Source organism: Ursus americanus, chromosome 2 (assembly GCF_024610735.1).
Source record: "Ursus americanus isolate L20-20 chromosome 2, mUrsAme1.1.p, whole genome shotgun sequence".
NCBI lineage: Eukaryota > Metazoa > Chordata > Mammalia > Carnivora > Ursidae > Ursus > Ursus americanus.
This window is the reverse complement of record NC_142128.1, coordinates 36,592,456-36,613,011: the sequence shown is the minus strand read 5'-3', so window position 1 is coordinate 36,613,011 and position 20,556 is coordinate 36,592,456. Positions and strand designations below refer to the sequence as shown.

Sequence of the window (20,556 nt, the reverse complement as noted above, 5' to 3'; positions counted from 1 at the left end):
GGGCCTGGGAAATCCCAAGATGTGTCAGATGAGGCCTCAGCCCTCAGCCAGCGGGTGCCGGGCAGGAATTGCACAAGAGATCTATGTGAGGCCATTCCTGGGTACAGAACGAAGAGTCTGTGCCACGCAGGAGTGGAGGAGTCAGTGTGGGCATGGCAAAAGCTTCCAGAGCTGGGGGGTAAAGTCATGGGCAGAGAGCAGGACCAACACTCCCTGAAATATCAACACTCCCTGGAATGCCCCTCCCCCGGCAAAGAAGCTTGCCCCAGTGAAGAAGGGAGGGCAGCTGGGTGAGAACGCCACGCCACAAGAGCAGCTTGTTGGGGGCTGAGGGAGGCTGCAGCAGAGGGACCGGGAAGGCGGGTGGCAGAGGCAGGCTAGAGGCTTTCTGCCAGCACCCACTGGCGTCCCTGATTGCAGCAGATCCTAACTTTCAGGGAAGGGACAAGAGCTGATATTCCACACAGTACGAAAGGAGACAGAATAAACATTAAGTCTCCTTCCCGTTCTTGACCTCCAATGCAACTGACCTCCCCAGAAGCAACCATTGGTTCTGGGGTCTTCAGTACCTTTATGGAGATATTCATGCCCCATGGGCTGCCATCTGCTCTGCTCTCTACGGCTGCTTGTTTTCCTTCATCAATGTCCTTAGGCGATCACTCTGTATCTGCACAGAGTCATGATGGGGAACTCATTCAACAGACTGTGGGCCTGCCCTTCACCGCCTCTCTGTCCTCATTTCCCCCTACTCCCTCCCTCTCTCCTGGCTCATGCTGCTCCAGCCACAGAGGCCTCCTTGCTTTTCCTTGAACACGTCTAGCATACTTCTGCCCCAGGGCCTTTGCACTAGCAGTGGCTTCTTTCCCCTGTGTTTAATGCTAGGGCCCTAGTTATCTCCGCGGCTTATTCCTTTGCTCCTTCACATCTTTACCAAGGTTCCTTTCCCAGTGAGCCCTCCCTGACCCCTTCCTCCAATTATAAACCTTACTGTCCTATACACCTTAAATGCCTTACTTGGGCCAAAGAATCCATTAGTATTCATCATGCCCACTTTTTACTTATTTATTAGGATCTTGTCCCACCTAGGTGCACGCTCCTGAGGGCAGTGACTTGGTTTTGTTCCCTGCTGAACTGTCAGTCTCTGTAGCAGCATAGACTGGACCCTAAAGATCTATGAGTAGAATTAACACATCGATGATGATAGCACTGCCTCAATTTTTTTTTCTTCCAGGTTCATTGAGATATAATCGAAAAGTAACCTTGTGTAAGTTTAAGGTATACAATGTAATGATTTGACACACATATATATTGTGAAATGATCACCACAATAATCTGTCACCCCACATCTGTCACCTCACATAGTTACCTTGAGTGTGGTGAGTACATTTAAGATTTGTCCTCTTAGCGACTTTCAAGTATACAACATAGTATCGTTAACTATAATCACCATGCTGTATATTAGATCTCCAGGAGTTACTCATCTTATGACTGAAAGTTTGTCACCTTTGACCTGCCTCTCCTTTCCCCCCGCACCCCAGCACCTGGCAACCACCATTCTACTCCGTTGCTATGAATCCAGCTCTTTGAGATCTGCCACATAAGCAAGATCATACTGGGGCGCCTGGGTGGCTCAGTCGGTTAAATGTCTGCCTTCGGCTCAGGCCGTGATCCCGGGGTCCTGGGATGGAGCCCCACATTGTGCTCCCTGCTCACTGGGGAGTCTGCTTCTCCTTCTCTCTCTGCCCCTCCCCCTTCTGGTGTTCTCTCTCTCTCAAAGAAATAAAAAAAAATAAGCAAGATCATACAATGTTTACTTCTTTTTTTATTTTATTTTATTTTTTTTAAAGATTTTATTTATTTATTCGACAGAGATAGAGACAGCCAGCGAGAGAGGGAACACAAGCACGGGGAGTGGGAGAGGAAGAAGCAGGCTCATAGCAGAAGAGCCTGATGTGGGGCTCGATCCCAGATTGCCAGGATCACGCCCTGAGCCGAAGGCAGACGCTTAACCGCTGTGCCACCCAGGCGCCCCTACTTCTTTTTTTAAAAGATTTTATTGATTTGAGAGCAAGCACAAGCGGGGTGGGGAGGGGCAGAGGGAGAGAGAGAAGCAGACTCCCCACCTAGCCCAGAGCTCCACGTGGGGCTTGATCCCAGGACCCTGATATTAGGACCTAAGCCAAAGGCAGACACTTAGCTGACTGAGCCACCCAGGTGCTCTTACTTCATTCTTTGCAAGGACCATATTGTACTCTGTGGTGTGGCGGCTAAGGAATACACCCCCCCACACCAGATATCCAGTTCCTGCACCAGAACTGATAAGTACGTTACCTCCTATGACAAAAGGGGCTTTGCAGATGTGATTAAATCAAGAATTCTGAGGAGGGGAGATTATCCTGGATTATGCCAGCAGCCCCAACATAGTCACACGTGTCCTCGTAAGACGCAGGCAGAGGGAGACTGGACTACAGAAGGCTGTGTGACAACTGAAGCCAGGTAGGGGGGGCACGAGCCAAGGGATGGCGGCAGCCTCTAGAAGCTGCTAAAGGCAGGGAAGCGGCTTGTCCCCCAGAGGCTCCAGAGCAGAGCACCCTGCTGACCCCTTGAATTTGACCCAGTGATACTGATTTCAGACTTCTGCCCTCCAGAACCGTGAGGTGAGAGAATAGTGTGTTGTTCAAGCTTCCCGTTTGTGCTTTGTGACAGCAGCCATAGGGAACCAACACGTGTGGTATGATTCACTTGCCCGCCCATTCCTGGTGGCAGGTGCGCGGTTTTCTGTCCTTACTACACCGGGTGCCACCAGCAGTGGCTCTTAACTGGGGAGATGGTCTCCCAGGGGACGTTGGGCAATGTTGACAGTTTTGTGTTACAGCTGGAGGGGCGGTGCTACTGGCGTCTAGTGGTGGACACCCAGGGCTGAACAGCCTATAATGCGTGGACAGCTGCCCTCGAATATCAACAGTGCTGACATTGAGAAACTCTGGTCTATCCTTAAGATCTGTTCCTAGAAATACAACTCCCTCCCTCCCTCCATTCCTTCCTTTCTCTCTTTCTTCCTTTCTTTTTTATTTGCGAAGCTAGAGAGGGACAGAGGGAGAGGGAGGAGAGAATCCTCAAGCAGACCCCCGCTCAGCCTGGAGCCCAACACGGGCTCAGGCTCGGGCTCGATCCCAGGACCTTGAGATCATGACATGATCCGAAATCAAAAGTCGGACACTTAGGGACGGAGCCCCCCCCCAAAAAAAAACAACTTCTAATACAATCTCTAAATTCAATGGCTGAGCCCGAGGGTGTGTGTTGTAGACCTCGCCGTATTGCCTGGGGCGACTATCGACCTTAGGAATGTGTTCAGTTCCTCTGTGGCAACACGGCTGCCTCTGAGATGTTGGTGTGGATGCTGTGGGTCCCCACAGGCCCCGGGGGCTTCCTCCAGCCTGGTCCGCAGGTAAATAGCTACGAGGCAGGGGCTCTAGGTAGGGTTCCTTCATTTAACAGCCGGGTCCCGAGCAGCTGTCGTGTCCAGGATGAAGCCGATAGATCTCCTTACAGACCTCCCAGCCTGATAGGGAGACTGGCCTGAAAATAAACCATGTGATACATACAGCGCGTGCAGTGAGTAATCAGACTGGGGAAGTCACGGAGGGCATCATGGAAGAGGCAACTTTTAGCTCGCGTGATGGTTAAGTTTTATGTGTCAACTTACCTGGGCCAAGGGATGGCCAGATGGCTGGCAAGACATTATTTCTGGGTGTGTCTGTGAGGGTGTCTCCAGAAGAGATTAGCATTTGATTCCGTAGATGGAGTAACGAGGATTGCCCTCCCCACTGTGGGTGGGCATCACCCAATCTGTTGAGGGCTCTAAAAGAGCAAAAAGGCAGAGGAAGAATGGATTTCCTCTCCCTGCTTGAGCTGAGACAACCACCTTCTCCTCACACTGGTCTGCCAGTGCAGGGCAAAGAGGAAGACAGAGAGGGGAGGCACAGAGTTTGGGGAAGATAGCCGAAGATGGGGACTTTCCCCTGTGCCAGGAAGGAGGGTTGGCAGTGGTGGCAGAGCCTGATTTGGTACTTGGCTCTGGTTCTGGGGCAGAAGTGGCTGGTTGTCCAAGGCACAAGCTCCCAGGTCTTCAGGACCCCCCGAGGGCCTGGGGTCTCACATTGTAACTTAAAATAAAAAGAACCATACTTTTATTTGAGGATGACTCAAAGAAATCATTTACAGGATGCCTTTTGTTTTCAAAGCACAGCTTTTCATAAAAAGCAATGTCCACCTTTAATACATGCTCTAGTACATAGGTGTATGCTGGGGGCTGCCAAGGACACCAGGAGGCCCCGAGTGCCCTGCTGTTCAGTACTCGTCGCCGTCTTCGGAGTCCTCCTGGGCCTGCTGGTGCACCTTTGAGGGCTGCGGGGCGGCCAGAGGGCCTGCGGGGGTCTGGGCCAGGTTCACCCAGCCGGGCCCGCGAGGCAGCAGGTGGCTCTCGTTGAGTCTGCAGACACGGTAGTTCTCGTAGTGGACGTTGTGGGTGATGTCCTTCAGGTCTTGGAGGTGGGAGCTGGGAGATGGGCGGTGGTTCAGCCCAGGCCCCGCCACAGTGTCCCCCTGGGGTCCCCGCAGCCCCCCGGGCTCCCTGCATCCTCACCGGATGAGCAGGTCTCTCAGGAGGGGAAACTCACAGTGTGCCAAGTTCTCCACTGCAAGACAGGACACGGAGCGCTGGCCCTGCCCCGCCCCGCCCGGCCTGCCCTCGATGAGCACCAAGTAAGCGCCCGCTGTATGCTGCGCGCCCCCAATATCCACCACAACCTTTCCCCCACATTTCTGTCTTATCCCACCTCCCATTCTTTCATTCACTCACTCATTCATTCATTGCTTTGTCCCCAGCACCTGGTACAGGCAGCTCCTACATATAGTTGAATCAATGAATCCACTAATCATTTATCGTACACTTAGTAGTGACTACATTACTACGTGACATTGTATTATATACCATATATACCACGTATATTATATTCTTCTAGTAATTATATTGATAAATTGGAGGCTCAGGCCCTGGCTGCCCCTCCTTCTCTTCCTAGTCTCCCCTCAGGGAGGCCTCCTTCTGCTCCCTTAGGAAGCTCTGTGTCCCACCCCACTTTCTCCCACCTGTCATTGTCTCAGCTCTATGGGGACAAGAACCTTGCCAGTCCTGCTTTCATCGTATCCCCTCAGGAACTACGTATAGTCAGCTTGGTACCTAGTAGGCCCACAGTAAATTCTGGTGAATGCCTAGGGTATCTTCTGGGTGCTGGGCATTGTGCAAAGTGGTGGCCTGCCCTGTCCAACCACCTTCCATGTACAGATGTGCATTTCATCTACTGCACAAAGGCAAATGGCCGTGACGTTGATGTTGTCATCATGCCCATTGCACTGTGAGGCAACTGAGGCACAGACAGTCGGGGAACTTGCCCAAGGCCTCCTAGCTGCAAAGAAGGACTTGACCCCAGGTCTGTCTGTTTCCTGACTGTGGGCTTGCCCACTCTGGGCCCCATGATTGGTGCTGAGGGTGCCAAAGGCAGTAGGATGTGCCTGGCTTTTCACAGCCCCCCACCTGCGTTCTCTGCAGTTCCTGCACTGACCTTCGATGATGCCCCACTTGGTCTTCCGGCCCAGGACACACCTCCCATTCACCAGGTGCTCTCGGTCAGCCCCGACCACAGCAAAGGGGATCCGGTCCTGCAGGAGGACATGAAGCAGAAGGGTTGGCCTTGCCTAGGAGGTGGGGAGAGAAGTCGCTGAGGTGCAGTGGGAGAGGTATGCTGTCCTCTGTAGAGAGAGCAAGTGGTAGAAAGAGCACAGAGATCTAAAGTCAAAAGACACGGGGCATCTGGCTGGCTCAGTGGAGCATGCAACTCTTGATCTCAGGGTTGTGAGTTCGAGCCCCATGCTGGGTATACAAATTACTTAAAATCTTTTTTTTTTTTTTAAAAGGCACAACATACAAAATCTCATCAATGGCCCAGTTTCTTCCTCTGTAAAGTGGGAGTCAGAATGGTACATACGCAGGGCTTTGTGAATGTTGGGGAAGGTTACCCAGGGTCACATTAATAACATCATCTTGCTGATGGCCCATCTCTTACCTGGGAAAAAGGAACTGCGACCACCTTCATCGGTTATCATGAGGGTTAAAAGACCCAGCTTTGTACCCAGGGCTTGGCAACCTGTAGTGTGTGCAGATTGGGCCCGCGCCCGTTCTCCCACGTGGGAAGCCTGTTGGCACACAGCCTGTGTTCATTCACTCTGGTCTAGGCTGCTTCGGTGCTGCAACACCAGACGGCGGTGATTGTGCGGGGACCGCGTGGCCTTCAGAGTCTAACACATGTACCATCATCTGGCCCTTCGCAAAAAAACGCTTGCCGAGCCCTGTTGAAAACTCCGGGTGTTCATCTGCTCGTGGCCAGAAGTGGAGACTCGAATCCCTAAGCTGCGAGGTCCTGTCCGGGGTTTGTTTTCATTTCTCCAAGAGTTAATCTGTGACGAGGAGCAATGCGGGTGCTAACAATAGCAGGTCTCTGTTGCATGTGTAGTGTGCGCCCGCCCACAGCAAACCCTCAGTGAATGTTCGGTGTCTGGGTGATTTACTGAGATGTCAGGTTTGTTCTCCCTGTGCTTCTGGTTCTGTTCCCGCGGCTGCCTTCGCAGGTCTCGGGACAGGAAGCAGAAGGCGGCGAAGGCCAAGGCTCTCTGAGTGTTTCACAGGAAATCCTGTTTGTTGCACCAGCCGGGAGAGGAAAGAGGGAATGTGTGGAGACATTGGGTACCAGCTGGGAAGCAGGGCCTCCATGTCCAGATGTGCGGTTTGTTTACTGCACAAAGGCGACTGGCCTTGAGGCTGTGTAGGGCTGCCACCGTGCAGGCTAGCAGGGTCCCCCAGGGAGGGAGTCAAGGCCTGGGGTCGGCGGATGATGAATCCCAGCCCTCACCAGGGTCCTTTGCAGGTCAGACTGACATTGGACGCACCACAAGGACAGCAAGGTGGGGGCTTGGAGTTGGAATTCACTTGATTTGGGGAAAAAGAAGATGCTATTTTCCCCCTCTCCTTTTTTGAAACAGCTTTACTGAGAATTCACGTACCATAAAATTCACGCTTTTACAGGTTCAGCGGCTTTAAAGGTACAGTTCACAAGACTGTGCACCCGTCCCCACCATATAATTCCAGGGCATTTTCACTGCTCCGAAATGAAACCCCACTCCCGTTAGCAGTCACTCCCCATCCCCCCCAACACCTGCCCCCTACCCCCAGCCCCAGGCAACAACCACTAAGCTACTTTCTGTCTCCATGGGATTTGCCTGTTTGGGACATTTCAGAACGGAATCATGTAATGTTTATCCTTTTGTCGTCTCATTTCTTTCACTTAGCGTCAACCGCATTGTGGCAAGTTTTCTTTCCTTTTTAAGCCTGAAGAATATTCCATTGTGTGGACACACCACGTGTGTTTATCCGTTCGTAAGTTAATAGACACGTGCATTATTTCCACTCTTTGACTATGGCGAGTATCTCCACCAGGAACATCCGTGTACACGTTTTTATGTGAACGTGGGTTTTCATTGTCTCTTGGGAGTGGAACCACTGGTGGGTACTCCGCTAACTTGGCATTTAGCCTTTGGAAGGACTGCCAGCAGCCTGTGCAAACGCAACTTCTTCACGTCCTCACCAGCCTGTCCGTTTGACCACAGCTGTCCTAGTGGGTGTGCAGTGGTACCTCGTCTCACGGCTTTGATTTGCGTTTCCCTTATGACGAGTGATATCGAACTGACATCTTTTCATGTGCCTATTGGCCATCTGTTCAAATTCTCTGGGGGAATGTCCCTTCAAAACCTTTGCCCCGGGGCGCCTGGGGGGCTCAGTCAGTGAAGTGTCCAACTCTCAAACTCAGCTCAGGTCTTGATCTCAGGGTCGTGAGTTCAAGCCCCCGCATTGGGCTCCATACTGGGTGTGGAGCCCACATAAAAAAACAAACAAAAAAACTTTTGCCCATTTCTAAATTGGTTATTATCTTTTATTGCTGATTTGTAAGAGTTCTTTAAATGTTTAGGATACAAGTCCCTACCAGATATATCATCTGCAAGCATTTTCTCCCATTCTGTGGGTTGTCGATACGACCCATTTCTCGTTCACTTTTTGAGTTTGTGGGTGTATGGAGATTCATACCTACTAGAAGTATGTGAACCTCCCCCCCGACTGCAGAGAGAGATGAATCTTTGGATGGGAAGGATGAGTAGAAAGCAAATCGCCCAGCCTTGGTCACAACAGCCCGCCCGGCCCGTCATGGCCTCCTACCCGGATCTTGCTGTTGAGGATCCTGTCGTTGATGTCCTCATCAAAGCATTTCTGTGGGTACACCTCGATGCAGTGAGTCCTCAGGTTGTGCTGGATCTGGGGACGCAGGTGACCTCATCTCATCCTGTGCACTCTGCCTCCTCTTTGCCCCCACCGACCCCATCACCCTGGGCGCCCAGATCACCCTGCGCCTGAAGGTCTCTCGCTCCTCAATGGTCAGGCTGTCGGCCCGGGCAATCACAGGCACCACGTTCACGGTCCGGCACAGCCGCTGTAGGAACTCAATGTCTAGGGGCCTCAGGCTGCTCAGGCGGTACGGCAGTGATGGTGGTGAGGGCAGTGGTGAGCATGTGAGGGGGTGCCAGCCCACAGCCCACGCCGGGGAGTCCTCCTCCTCTCTGCCCTGGGCAGCTGGCCCTCCCCCAGCAGGCCCAGCCGCCTCACCAGTGCCCAGTGGGTGGCACGAAGTATATGCAGCAGTGCACCCGGGTGTCGGGGATGTGACGCTGGCGGGTGATAAGGATCTCTTCCTGCAGGTACCGCTCATACTGTTCACTGATGTAGCCTAGGATGGGGTCCCAGCTGGGGCAGCAGATGGACCCGAGCTCAGAGCCCCACCCTGGGAGCCCCACCCCATCCCCCTGCTAGGAAGACCAATCGCCCCAGTTGGCTCGGACACAGGACTTTCAGTCCTGTACAACCTAAGGCCCTTGCTTACCCAAGTACCCGCCTCCCACTCCTCTGGATCATCAGAGAGGCCCCCTGCCATTCTCAAGCTGGGGCCTTGGCTTCCCTGTTCCTAAAATGGGGACAATAAGAGCACCTGCCCTTTGCAGGGGTGTGGTACTGAAAGAGATAAATAGTCACAGCCTGGATCAAACCACCACGGATGCTAGTCCCATTGCCACGAGGATCTCCTGAGTCCCCTCCCTTCATCTCTCCTGCCCCTGTTGGGACTCAACTCAAACACATCCCTTTTCTGCTCCGCCTGCAGTGGCTGAGGGAAAGCCAAAGTCCTTAAGTTGCACTACCAGGCCCAACCCCATCCCACTGCTGCTTCCTACCTGCCCTCTCCAACTCCTCGCCCTGCCCCTCACACACCGCCAGCCACACCAGCCTTCCGCCAACAAACCCACCTCGGGGCCTGTGCACGGGCCACTCTGTGTTGAACAGCCTGCCCCACGTGAGCACATGGCTCGTTCTCTCATCTCCTGGCAGTCTGCCCAAGTGTCTCCTTATTAAGCTTGATCACTCTGTTTAAAATTGCAATCCCCCCAACAGCTCCCTACACCTTTCACTCTCAGAAACGTCCTGCTTGGATGACAGAGTTGAGGCTCACCCCGTGTATAACTGATTTACTGTGCTCATTGCCCCCACGCCCACGGCAATGTAAATTTCATGTAGACCAAGATGTTCATCTGTTTTGTTCATTGCTGTATCCCCAAGTCTAGAACCTAGACCTTGCGCTCAGTACGTGCTCTCTGAAGCACCGTGTCCAGGGCTGGCTTCCCGGGAGTGTGGATGGAGCAGTCCCACAGTGCTCCGTGCTTCGGGGGGCCTGCATTTGGTTGAATGTTCTGTGGTGGTGATTTTACAGTTCTTCATATTTTTTGAACAAGGGGCCCTACATTTTCATCTCACTGAGTCCTACAGATTATGCAACCAGTTCTGAGTGTGTATGTGTGTGTGTGTGTGTGTGTGTGTGTGTGTGTGTGTGTTACCATCCACTGTCACAGGTTTGGGCTCTCAGTGAGAGCCTAGAATCACACTGCAAGGTGGGTATCATCACCCCCAAGTGACAAAGAAGGAAACTGAGGCTCGCCCAGTTTACATGGCTGGGAAGTGGTCTAACCCAGCAGTCCTGACTCTGGAGTGTGGGCTTCTAACTCCTGCTATGCCATGACCTTTATCGAGCAACTACTAAGTATTCCAGGCAGCAAGCTCTGACCTTTCCATACTTAACTCCCTTCAGTCTGGGAGGGATGGTTGCACACACCCATTATACAGACAAACAAACTGAGACTCAATGATGCCACAGCTGGGTTAGGTTGCTTCAGGGCTGGGCTGTTTCCCAGAGGCCAGAGGGGCAGGGGTAGGGACCACCAGGGCTTGGCCCACTCCTGAGGACCCACCACTTGTCATTATTGATCTGGTCTCCAAAGCCAGGCGTGTCGGTCACCGTCAACTTGAGCTTCACGCCCTTCTCCTCAATGACTGTGGGGGGAGAGTGGAGTGGGGAGAGATTGGCCGGGGGGGGTGTGTGTGTGGGGGGTGTGGGGTAGGGTGGGGTGGGGTGGGATCGGTGGGGGTGGGGGACTACTCACCGTGAGTCACCGACTGCAGCTTCAGCGTCTGGGGTGTGGGCGTCCCCAGGCCCTGCACGGTGGACTTCCACATCTTGGACTTGAAAAGGGTGTTCACCATTGTGGACTTGCCCAGCCCGCTCTGGCCTGGGGGTAACCAGAGGACAACAACGGTGTTGGACATTTTTAGGCAATGCTTCTCAGCCTCTTAAATACTTTTAGAAAGTAAACTGTTTTAATAGCATAACATAAATACAGAGAAGTGGCTACTATAGTTAGGGTCCCCCTCAAAGCTTATGCCTCCTCTTTAATGAGGCAAAACTCATATGATAAAAAATGAACCATTAGCCATTCAAAGTGAGCAATTCCCCCTGCTTGTTCTCTCTCTCTCTCTCTCCCTGACAAATAACATATTTTAAAAAATACAGTGAACAATTCAGTGGCATTTAGTGCATTCCCAGTGTTGTGCACCCACCACCTCTAACTCCCAGTAAAAAGAGAACTGCACCCTGGGGCTCCTGGGTGGCTCAGCCGGTTAAGTGTCTGCCTTCAGCTCAGGTCATGGTCCCAGGGTCCTGGGATCAAGTCCCACATTGGGCTCCCTGCTCAGTGGGGGGCCTGCTTCTCCCTCTGCCTCTGCGGCTCCCCCTGACGTGCTGTCTCTCACTCTTTCTCTACCTCTCAAATAAGTAAATAAATAAAATCTTAAAAAAAAATAAAGAAAGAAAGAAAAGAAAACTACAGGCGCAAAATGATGTCACTTAGGCCAAGTTCCCAAATGAAGGCTTAATATCTAACCTAACTGCAGTTCCCACCTCCCCCAGAAATGTAGTCTTAACTGGTAGGTCAGGAATTTTCTGGTCAGCACCAATGAGGTAATGTCACATGGGCCTTTCCTTCCCCCAAAGAAAGAGGAGGCAAACCCCCTAGGATCCCCTGCTTGTCTCCTAACGGAAAGCAGCGTTGCCTGGAACAATCCTTTCCTTTTGCTAATAACTTCCTTGTACCCCCTCCTTCCTTACTTCTTATAAAAACCTTAAAAAAAAAAAGAAAAAGCAACAACAACCACAAAACCTTCCATGCTGCACAGCTTCTTGGAGCTCCCCTCTACTTGCTGGTTGGGATGCTGCCTGACTCATGAATCAAGTAATAAAGCCAATTAGATCTTCAATTTGATTAGGTTGAATTTTTATTTAATTTTAGATTTATTTATTTATTTATTTATTTATTTATTTATTTATTTATTTATTTATTTATTTTGAAGATGTTATTTATTCATTTGAGAGAGAGAGAGAGCGCACAAGCAGTGGGAGAGGCAGAGGGAGAGGGAGAAGCAGACTCCCTGCTGAGCTGGGAGCCGGTTATGAGGCTTGATCCCAGGACCTGGAGATCATGACCTGAGCCGAAGGCAGACGCCCAACCATCTGAGCCACCCAGGCACCCCTGAATTTTTTTTTTAATTTTTTATTTTAAGTAGGCTCCATACCCGCCATGGAGTCCAATGCAGGGCTTGAACTCATGACCTTGAGATCAAGACCTGAGCTGAGATCAAGAGCTGGACACTCAACCAACCGAGCCACTCAGGTGCACCTGAATTTTGTTTTTTTTTTAACACTCAGAAACATTTGCATTGTCCCCAAAGAAACCCAACAGTCATCGGCAGTCCCTCCCCTTCTCCCTCCACTGTCACCCCTGGCAACCACGAATCTGCCTTCTGTCTCTGTGGATTTACCTATTCTGGACATTTCCTATAAATGGAATCATGCAATATTTGTCCTTTTTGTGTCTGGCTGCTTCCCCTAAGTATCATCTTTTCGGGATTCGTCCATGTCGTACCAGCTGTGGGTGCTTCGTTCTTTTCCGTGGCTGAATAATGTTCCATCACATGAATGGACCACATTGTGTTTATCCATTCAAGCTGATGGGCAGTTCAACACATTTCACAAATTCAACAGCCCATGGACACAGCAGGGGTCCAGAGATGGTACACAGAGTTCCCCAAAAGCCTACTCATGCCTCATCTCAGTAGCTCTTAGCCCCCAAACCCCAGGAACAGCCACTTACTTCCCTGACTTCTGGCAGCAGGAAGCAGTTCTGCCCACCCTTGTCTTAGGGAATCACACAGCCCGTGCTCTCCTGTCTGGCTCCTTTCACTTGACACTATTTGGTGAGGTACACCCAGACTGTCCGTGGTTGTGGATGGTCCATTCTCCCTGCTGTGGGGGCATCTCAAACTCTGTGGACCACACCTTGCAGGAGGGAACACCTTGCTTCACAACGAAGGACACACCTTTGTGTGCACAACTGACACGGTCCTATCTGGGAGTCACACATTTGGCTCTTGCTGTGGGCGATACGGCAAATTTGAATTGAGGTTGGGTGTGCCAAAAAGAACGCGAAAGGTCTCATGGATCTTTTTTTTTTTTTTTTTTAAGATCTTACTTATTTGACAGAGAGAGAGAGAGACAGCACAAGCAGGGGGAGCGGCAGGTAGAGGGAGAAGGAGAAGCAGGCTCTCCGCAGAAAGGGAAGCCCGATGCAGGACTCGAGCCCATGACTCCGGGATCATAACCAGAACTGAAGGCCGATGCCCAACAAACTGAGCCACCCAGGTGTCCCGTCATGGATCATTTTTTAACATGGATTACATGTCATGTCACGATAGCATTTTGGAATAGTCTGGGTTAAATAAAATAAATGGTTAAAATTAATTTCTCCTGTTTCTCTTCACTTCTTTAAAGGTGGCTACTGGAAAATTTTAACGTTATGTGGCTCATGTTATATTTCTATTGGACAGCACTGCCTTAGAATAATATTCTTCATTAGTGCTATACACTCTGACCTTTTATGTTGTGTTTATTTTGTTAAAATTGTAGCTTTGACCTACAAAATTAATTTTGCCTATATAAAAATGCAATTCTGGAGAACCTCCTTAACTCCGGGCACTGTGCTAAGCCTGATGAGAAAAGGAGGCAGAGAGGGTCAGGGACTGTGCCTGAGGTCACACACTGGTAGGTGTTAAGGGCTGGGACCAGGATCTGGGTCTGGGACTTCACCACTTCCTGCCACAACCTCCCCTTTCATTGCTCGTTTTGGGTTTGACTAGGGCTTTGTGGGTAATTTTTGTCTTTTAATGCCCAGCGTTTCCAGATTTTCCACTATAACACCTGGTGAGGGACTCTTAGCAGACCCACTTTATATATGGGGAGACTGAGGCCCAGAGAGGTGAAGCAACATGCCCAGGCCCACGAGACTGTACCCTTCATTCTGCCCTGTGAGTCCCCGCCCCTCACTTACCCACCACCATGATGTTGAATTCAAACCCCATCTTCATGGCCTTGATCTTCAGTTGGTCCAACACGGCTTCAATGCCCACGTAACCAAGCATCTCGCAGGGTGGGGTCCTGGGGCTGGAGGGTCTTGATGGGCAGGGGGAGGGGGACCGCCTCATGGGGTCCATGGGGCCCAGGGCACAGCAATGCCTGTCATTGGGGTGGTGGGGAGAAAGGGGTCACTGGGGCTCCAGGGGAGACCCCTGAATTCTCATCTCTGGACTCTGGCTCCTGAACTCTGCTGCCAGGCACTCCTGCCATTATACCCCGCAATCTACCCACCCTCCACGTCTCCATGGCTCAAGGGCCTTAGTGCAAGGAGCCTGTCAATCTGTCCCTCCCCCACACCAGCTTCTTCCCGCCCCCACCCATGGTCCAGGCAGGATCCTTGCTCAGATACTGCCCCCCCCAAGAATGTGGCCAGCCTGGCAAAGCCCAGGGTCTGGACCCATGGGGACAGAAAGAAAGGGAGGAGCAGCTTTTGTGTGGCACCTGATGGCCTTGGGTCTCTGAGGGAGTTCCAGGGGGCCACCACGCGTCCTGGCAGACCCTGGTGTGTGTGGTGAGGGGGAGGGGACGGGGTGACAGTTAACTGAAGAATCTGAGCTCCACCCCTTTCCCCCTCATGGGATGGGGGTGGGGCCCCTCTACAGCAGGAGCTGAGGGCAGGGACCGGTAAGCTCCTCCAGGGTCCCCTCTGAACACTACCCTGAATCCTTCCAATGACCTTGGCCTAGTGTTACAGACAAGAACCCAGGGCCTCTGGGCAGTTCCCTCGCCCAAGGTCACCTAACTGGGCTAACAGGGCTTCAGCTGGTCCCTCTGACTTCCAAATTCATATCCCTTAACCACTCTGCTGGGAGAAACCAACCTGTGACCCATAGCTGGAAAGCAGAACATCCGTGTGTCCTCTTCGGTCTGTCCATTGCTGGTGCCACAGTGTTTTAAATCGCCAGCACTGAAAAAATCAAAAGATTGATTTAGGAAATATTCACCCACACGGAGTCTGTGCAAAGCGTTGTTCTAGGGACCCTCGGATGGTAGCTTGTTTAATAACCATCCCGGCGCTCTGAAGCTGGTGCTGTTCCTACCTCCGGTTTATAGGGAGAGTCTGAGCCCGTGGCTCCAGGTCACCTAGTGAGGAAGTGGCGGGGTGGGATCTGAGTCCCTGTGCTCACCCTCTAATGCTGTTCCTCTCGTTCACAGGAACATCTAGACTTCCAGTGTGTCTTAAAGAATGTAAGCCCTGGTGATTCTGGGCCCAGCCCACAGCTGATGAGCTGCCCTCTTTAGCTGGGCCACGAACTCTCCAGTTTGCCATAGTCCTCACCCCTCCCTACTGTGTCCCTGTTAAGATGTTTCTTTTCTTTTTTTTTTTTTTTGGAAGATTTTATTTATCCATTTGTCAGAGAGAGAGAAAGAGTACAAGCAGGGGGAGTGGCAGGCAGAGGGAGAAGCAGGCCTCCTGCTGAGCAAGGAGCTTGAGGCGAGACTCGACCTGAGCTGAAGGCAGACGCTTAACCCACTGAGCCACCCAGGAGCCCGTGATAAGATGTTTCTTATACCAAATCCATCTCACTCAGTTCTTTCTCACCTGTTTCCTGGCAGTAAGCAGTCCTCGGTCCCAGATGTAGGCAAACCTTTTCTCTGAAAGCCCAGATAGTACAGATGTTGAGCTTTGCGGGTCATGACATCTCTACTGCACTTACCCTTCAGCCCTACTGTCGTAGCGTGAAAGGAGCCACGGACGGGTAAAGGGTGCGGCTGTGTGCTCGTGAAACCATTTACAAAAGCGGGAGGTGCCTTGCTGACCCTGCTCTCCCCACTGGAACTCACCAAGTCTGCCCCAATCCACTCACCTGCGGCGTCCTGAGCCCCAACTGGCCTTCCGTCCCTCTCTACCCATGCCCTTCTTCTCCCCCACCTTCTATACATCTGACGGGAGAGGCTCTAACTTCACTGTCAAGACTTGAGGCTGGGAGCGGGGCTGGGCTGGGCCTGTGGCAGGAGGACCGGAGCACAGACTGTCCTGGAACATGGTTCCATTCCCAACAGAGAAATCTCTCAAGCCACCAGTCCACAGCTCTTGAGGGATACGGAGGCCTGGCCTCCTCATCAAAGCGAATGAGAACGTCATGTGTGGTTGACCAAACAGTACTGGGGATTTGTGGACTGGCCTTGAACAGGTACAGTCGGCCTCTGCAAATGTCCCCTAAGGATATTAGCTGCTCTGCAGAGAAAACACTCCCGCCACCCCCCAAAAATCACATGTGAGTGCAGTAGAATTCTGAACAATTGGGGGAAAAAAACACAAGCCTCAGTGGGTGGCCACCGGCATCGCAAGCGGGATTATCAGGTTTGCAGAAAGCAGTAGTCATCTGCAAGGTGCTCTTGGCTATGCTGACTGGGAAAAGCCCAGGGTAAAGTGATCTGAGCAGTGTGAGGATGGCAGGTGAGCCATCAAAGAACAGAGAGAATCACACCCACAGTTTGGGTGAGTCATACACGGCCATCTAGTGTGTGTTTCTAGAGCACCTCATTGGGCTAAGGAAGTGTTTATGTGTATTATTCCATTTAGTCTAACCCGAGAAGGGGGAAATACTACATACACACCCATTTTACAGACGAGAAGACTGAGGCTGACAGGGTCAGGGATTGTGCCTCAAGGTCACACTGGTAGGTGTTAATGGGCTGGGAGCAGGAACCTAGTCTGGGGGGGTCTGACCCACCTGAAATACGTCCTACCATGGCCTCCCCATCATTGCTCTGCTTGGGTTTGGGGACTCTAATGGTGGTTTTTGTTTTTTAACAGTTTGGAATGTCCTAGATTTTCTTTAATGAGAAGGTCTCGCCTCCCCGGCCCCACCATGGAAAGGTCTTACTTTCATAATGGGAATGAAAAACAAGAAACAATGCACCCAGGGGTCTGGACAGGAAGGCTAAGGGTCAGCAGGGAGGAGAGCGGACAGAGGGCCTCCTGCCCACCCAGCCAGGCCAAATGGTGGGGGGACGGGGGCCATAGCTGGGCACCCCATCCCTCTTTTTTTTTTTTTAAGATTTTATTTATTTATTTATTCGACAGAGAGACAGCCAGCGAGAGAGGGAACACAAGCAGGGGGAGTGGGAGAGGAAGAAGCAGGCTCATAGCAGAAGAGCCTGATGTGGGGCTCGATCCCAGATCGCCAGGATCACGCCCTGAGCCGAAGGCAGACGCTTAACCGCTGTGCCACCCAGGCGCCCCACCCCATCCCTCTTTTTAAAACATTTTTTAAAAAGATGTTATTTATTTGAGGGGTCAGGGGCAGAGGGAGAGAATCCTGCTGAGCAGGAGCCCGAAGCAGGGCATGGAGCCTGCTTTGGGGCTCGATCTCACAACCCTGAGATCACGACCTGAGTTGTAATCAGTCAGACGCTCAACCGACTGAGCCACGTAGGAGCCCCAATGCTTCCCTCTTTTTAAAAACTCAGGTAGGGGGGCGCCTGGGTGGCACAGCGGTTAAGCGTCTGCCTTCGGCTCAGGGCATGATCCCAGTGTTATGGGATCGAGCCCCACATCAGGCTCCTCCGCTAGGAGCCTGCTTCTTCCTCTCCCACTCCCCCTGCTTGTGTTCCCTCTCTTGCTGGCTGTCTCTATCTCTGTCGAATAAATAAATAAAATCTTAAAAAAAAAAAAACAAACTCAGGTAGGGCGCCTGGGTAGCGCAGTCGTTAAGCGTCTGCCTTCAGCTCAGGGCGTGATCCCGGCGTTCCGGGATCGAGTCCCACATCAGGCTCCTCTGCTGGGAGCCTGCTTCTTCCTCTCCCACTCCCCCTGCTTGTGTTCCCTCTCTCGCTGGCTGTCTCTCTGCCACATAAATAAAATCTTAAAAAAAAAAAAAAAACAACTCAGGTAAAGGGTGCCTGGATGGCTCAGTCGGTTAAGCAGTTGCCTTTGGCTCGGGTCATGATCTCAGGGTTCTGGGATCAAGCCCTACACCAGGCTCGCCGCTCAGTGGGGAGCCTGTTTCTCCCTCTTCCCCTCCCCCCTGCGTGTGCTCTCTCTCAAATAAATAAATAAATAAATAAATAAATAAATAAATAAAATCTTAAAAAAAAAAAAAACTGAGGTAAAGGGGCGCCTGGCTGGCTCAGTTGGTAGAGTGTACAACTCTTGGTCTTGGGGTTTTGAGTTCAAGCCCCATGTTGGGTGTAGAGCTTACTTAAAAATAAATAAGTAAATAAATAAATAAAATTGAGGTAAAATTCACATAAAACTAACCATTATCTATTCTTTTTTTTTTTTTTAAGATTTATTTATGTATTAGTGAGAGAGAGAGGGACGGGGGAGGAGCAGAGGGACAGAATCTTCAAGATCCCCTGCTGAGCACAGAACCCAACTGGGGGCTTGATCCCAGGACCCCAAGAGCATGGCCCTAGCCAAAACCAAGAAGTCAGACGCTGAGCCAGCTGAGCCACCCAGGCTCCCCCACCGTTATCTGTTCTAAAGAGAGCAGATAAGTGGCAGATCAGAATTGAGTACGTTCACCGTGTGGTAATGCCACTACCCCTATTCTGTTCCGAGACACGTTCATCACCCCAAAGAAATGCCATCGCCACTAAGCACTCACTCCGCCCCCACGTGCCCCAGCCCCGGCAACCACTAACTACTTTGTCGCTATGGATGTGCCCGTTCTGGATGTTTCAAAGAAACAGAACTACACTCTGTGTGGCCTTTTGGGTCTGGCCCCTTTCACCGAGCATCATGCTTTTGAGGTTCACCCCTTTTGTAGCAGGTGTTAGTACTTCATCCTGGACGGCTGAATAACGTGCCATTGCACGGACTGATCACATGGTGTTCATCGGTTGATGGACGCTTGGGCTGTTTCCACCTTTTGGCTCTTGTGATTAGTGCTGCTGTGACCAGTTGTGCTCAAGTCTTTGAGAACCTGTTTTTAGTTTTCTTGGGTCTATACCTAGGAGTGGAATAGGTGGGCGTTTGATATCACCACCATGTGTGACTTTTTGAGGAACTACCTGACTGCTTTCCACAGTGGCTGCACCCCCAACCCCTCCTTTTGCAATAACACTCCGGTTGCTTCAAAACGACCCTGCCTCTGCAACAGGGATCTGAGATCTCAGAATGGGACGGAGGGATCATAGGGTATAAGAAGGGGACCCAGGACAGGAGACCCTAGAATATGCTGGTCAAGGGCTCTGGGATCTGAATCCCTGGGTCCCAGTTCTGGCTTCTCTGCTCACTCTGGGTATATAGATGGCAGAATCATGGCCCCCAAAGATGTTTTCATCCTAATCCCTGGAACTTGGAGCAAATATGTTAATTTACCTGGCAAAAGGGACTTCGCAGATGTCATTAAGGATTCTGATGGACATCACAGAGGTCCTTGTGAGAGGGAGGCCAGGAGGGTCAGGGTCAGAGAAGATGAGGACGGAAGCAGAGACTGGGATGAACAAAGGAATGTGCGTGGCCATGAGAAGCTAGAAAAGGCAGGGAAGGGATTGTCCCCTAGAGCCTTCAGAGGGAACACAGCCCTGCCCACCTCTTTTAGACTCTGACCTCCAGAACCGTAAGACAATAAATTTGTATCGTTTCAAGCCACTAAGTGTGTGCTGGTATGTTACAGCAGCAACAGGAAATGAGTACATTAGGTGTGTGACTTGAGCTGATTGCCAGACTTCTCAAGGTGGCACCTTTCACACCAGTAAGTGGGGAGAACAGGAATAGCCACCCGAGGATTGCCACGAGGACGCATCCGGTAGTGGACATATGGCATCAGGTGTGGAGCCCGACACTAGCTGAGACGTCCTCCCCTGCTAGACCACAAGCACCACAGGCAGCAGACATTGTGTCTGCCTGGTTCACGGCCGACCTCCAGTGCTGAGCAGCCTCTGGCCCCTGGTGGGCCTGGACGGGTCTGTGCTGAAGGAAGGGAGAGTGAGCGCTGCCTTTCTGGCCAGCGTCAGGGCCCCAGGTCCCCAAGTTCTCATTTGAGAGAGGATAATCATCTTCTCGTAAGGATCATCCTGCAGATTAGAAGCGAGCAAACAAGGACACAGAAGACTCCTAGCATGGTACCAGGCAAGTCCCACCTGCCTAGGAAAGGGCGGTGGGATGAAAACCATGTTTCCCTCCCCTCCCTCCCACCTTTCCTGCCTCCAGTCTTCTTCCCTCTCTCCCGTCTTCACTCATCAAATCCACAGCGGGCCAGGGCGCACTGTGTTCCGGGCTGCTAGTCTGGGCTGAGAAACAGTGAAACATCCCCAAAGGAAGAGGCTTCCGGGCCCGCGGCTACCTCCCTGGGTCCTGTAGCACCTGCTGCTGTCGGGAGGCTGTAAGCACACCTGCCAGGGGACAGCCCCGCCCTCTGGAGTCTGGCCACCCCCTGGGAAGGGTGGGACTGGTTGCCAAGGTGCAAGGGCCTCAGGTGGCAACTATCGCAGATCCGGAAGCAGGAAGTAGTTGTTCTCAGGACCTGGGACCTGCCTGGCTGGGGGAGCTCGGAGGCTGGTGGGGGTCCAGGGGTGGGGCTGCTGGGGGGAGTGGGAAGGGACAGGGCAAGGGCTGAGGGGTGGTGTGGGAGGGGGCAGGCAGGGGCTGGAC

General features: G+C 51.9%; 1 protein-coding gene across 7 annotated transcripts; it reads right to left on the bottom strand.

Moving 5' to 3' along the window:
- Positions 1–4,160: 4,160 nt before the first annotated feature.
- On the bottom strand, positions 4,161–20,318 carry SEPTIN12 (septin 12). 7 transcript variants are annotated; one of them, XM_087870766.1, is made up of 14 exons: positions 19,496–20,318; positions 19,282–19,396; positions 18,717–18,910; positions 15,553–15,605; positions 14,830–14,916; positions 13,924–14,108; positions 10,648–10,773; positions 10,456–10,537; positions 8,768–8,905; positions 8,508–8,625; positions 8,324–8,419; positions 5,622–5,718; positions 4,646–4,697; positions 4,161–4,558 (listed from the first exon to the last, which is right to left on the bottom strand). In XM_087870766.1, exons 3-14 carry the CDS (start codon positions 18,768–18,770, stop codon positions 4,351–4,353), a joined length of 1,296 nt encoding a protein of 431 aa, XP_087726892.1. In that variant the 5' UTR covers positions 18,771–18,910; positions 19,282–19,396; positions 19,496–20,318; the 3' UTR covers positions 4,161–4,350. The 7 variants fall into 7 exon arrangements, with proteins under 7 accessions (XP_087726892.1, XP_087726889.1, XP_087726897.1 ...); XM_087870763.1 differs by having other exon boundaries at positions 19,282–19,433; positions 19,826–20,318; XM_087870771.1 differs by having other exon boundaries at positions 19,826–20,318.
- Between the last annotated feature and the right edge of the window lie 238 nt (positions 20,319–20,556).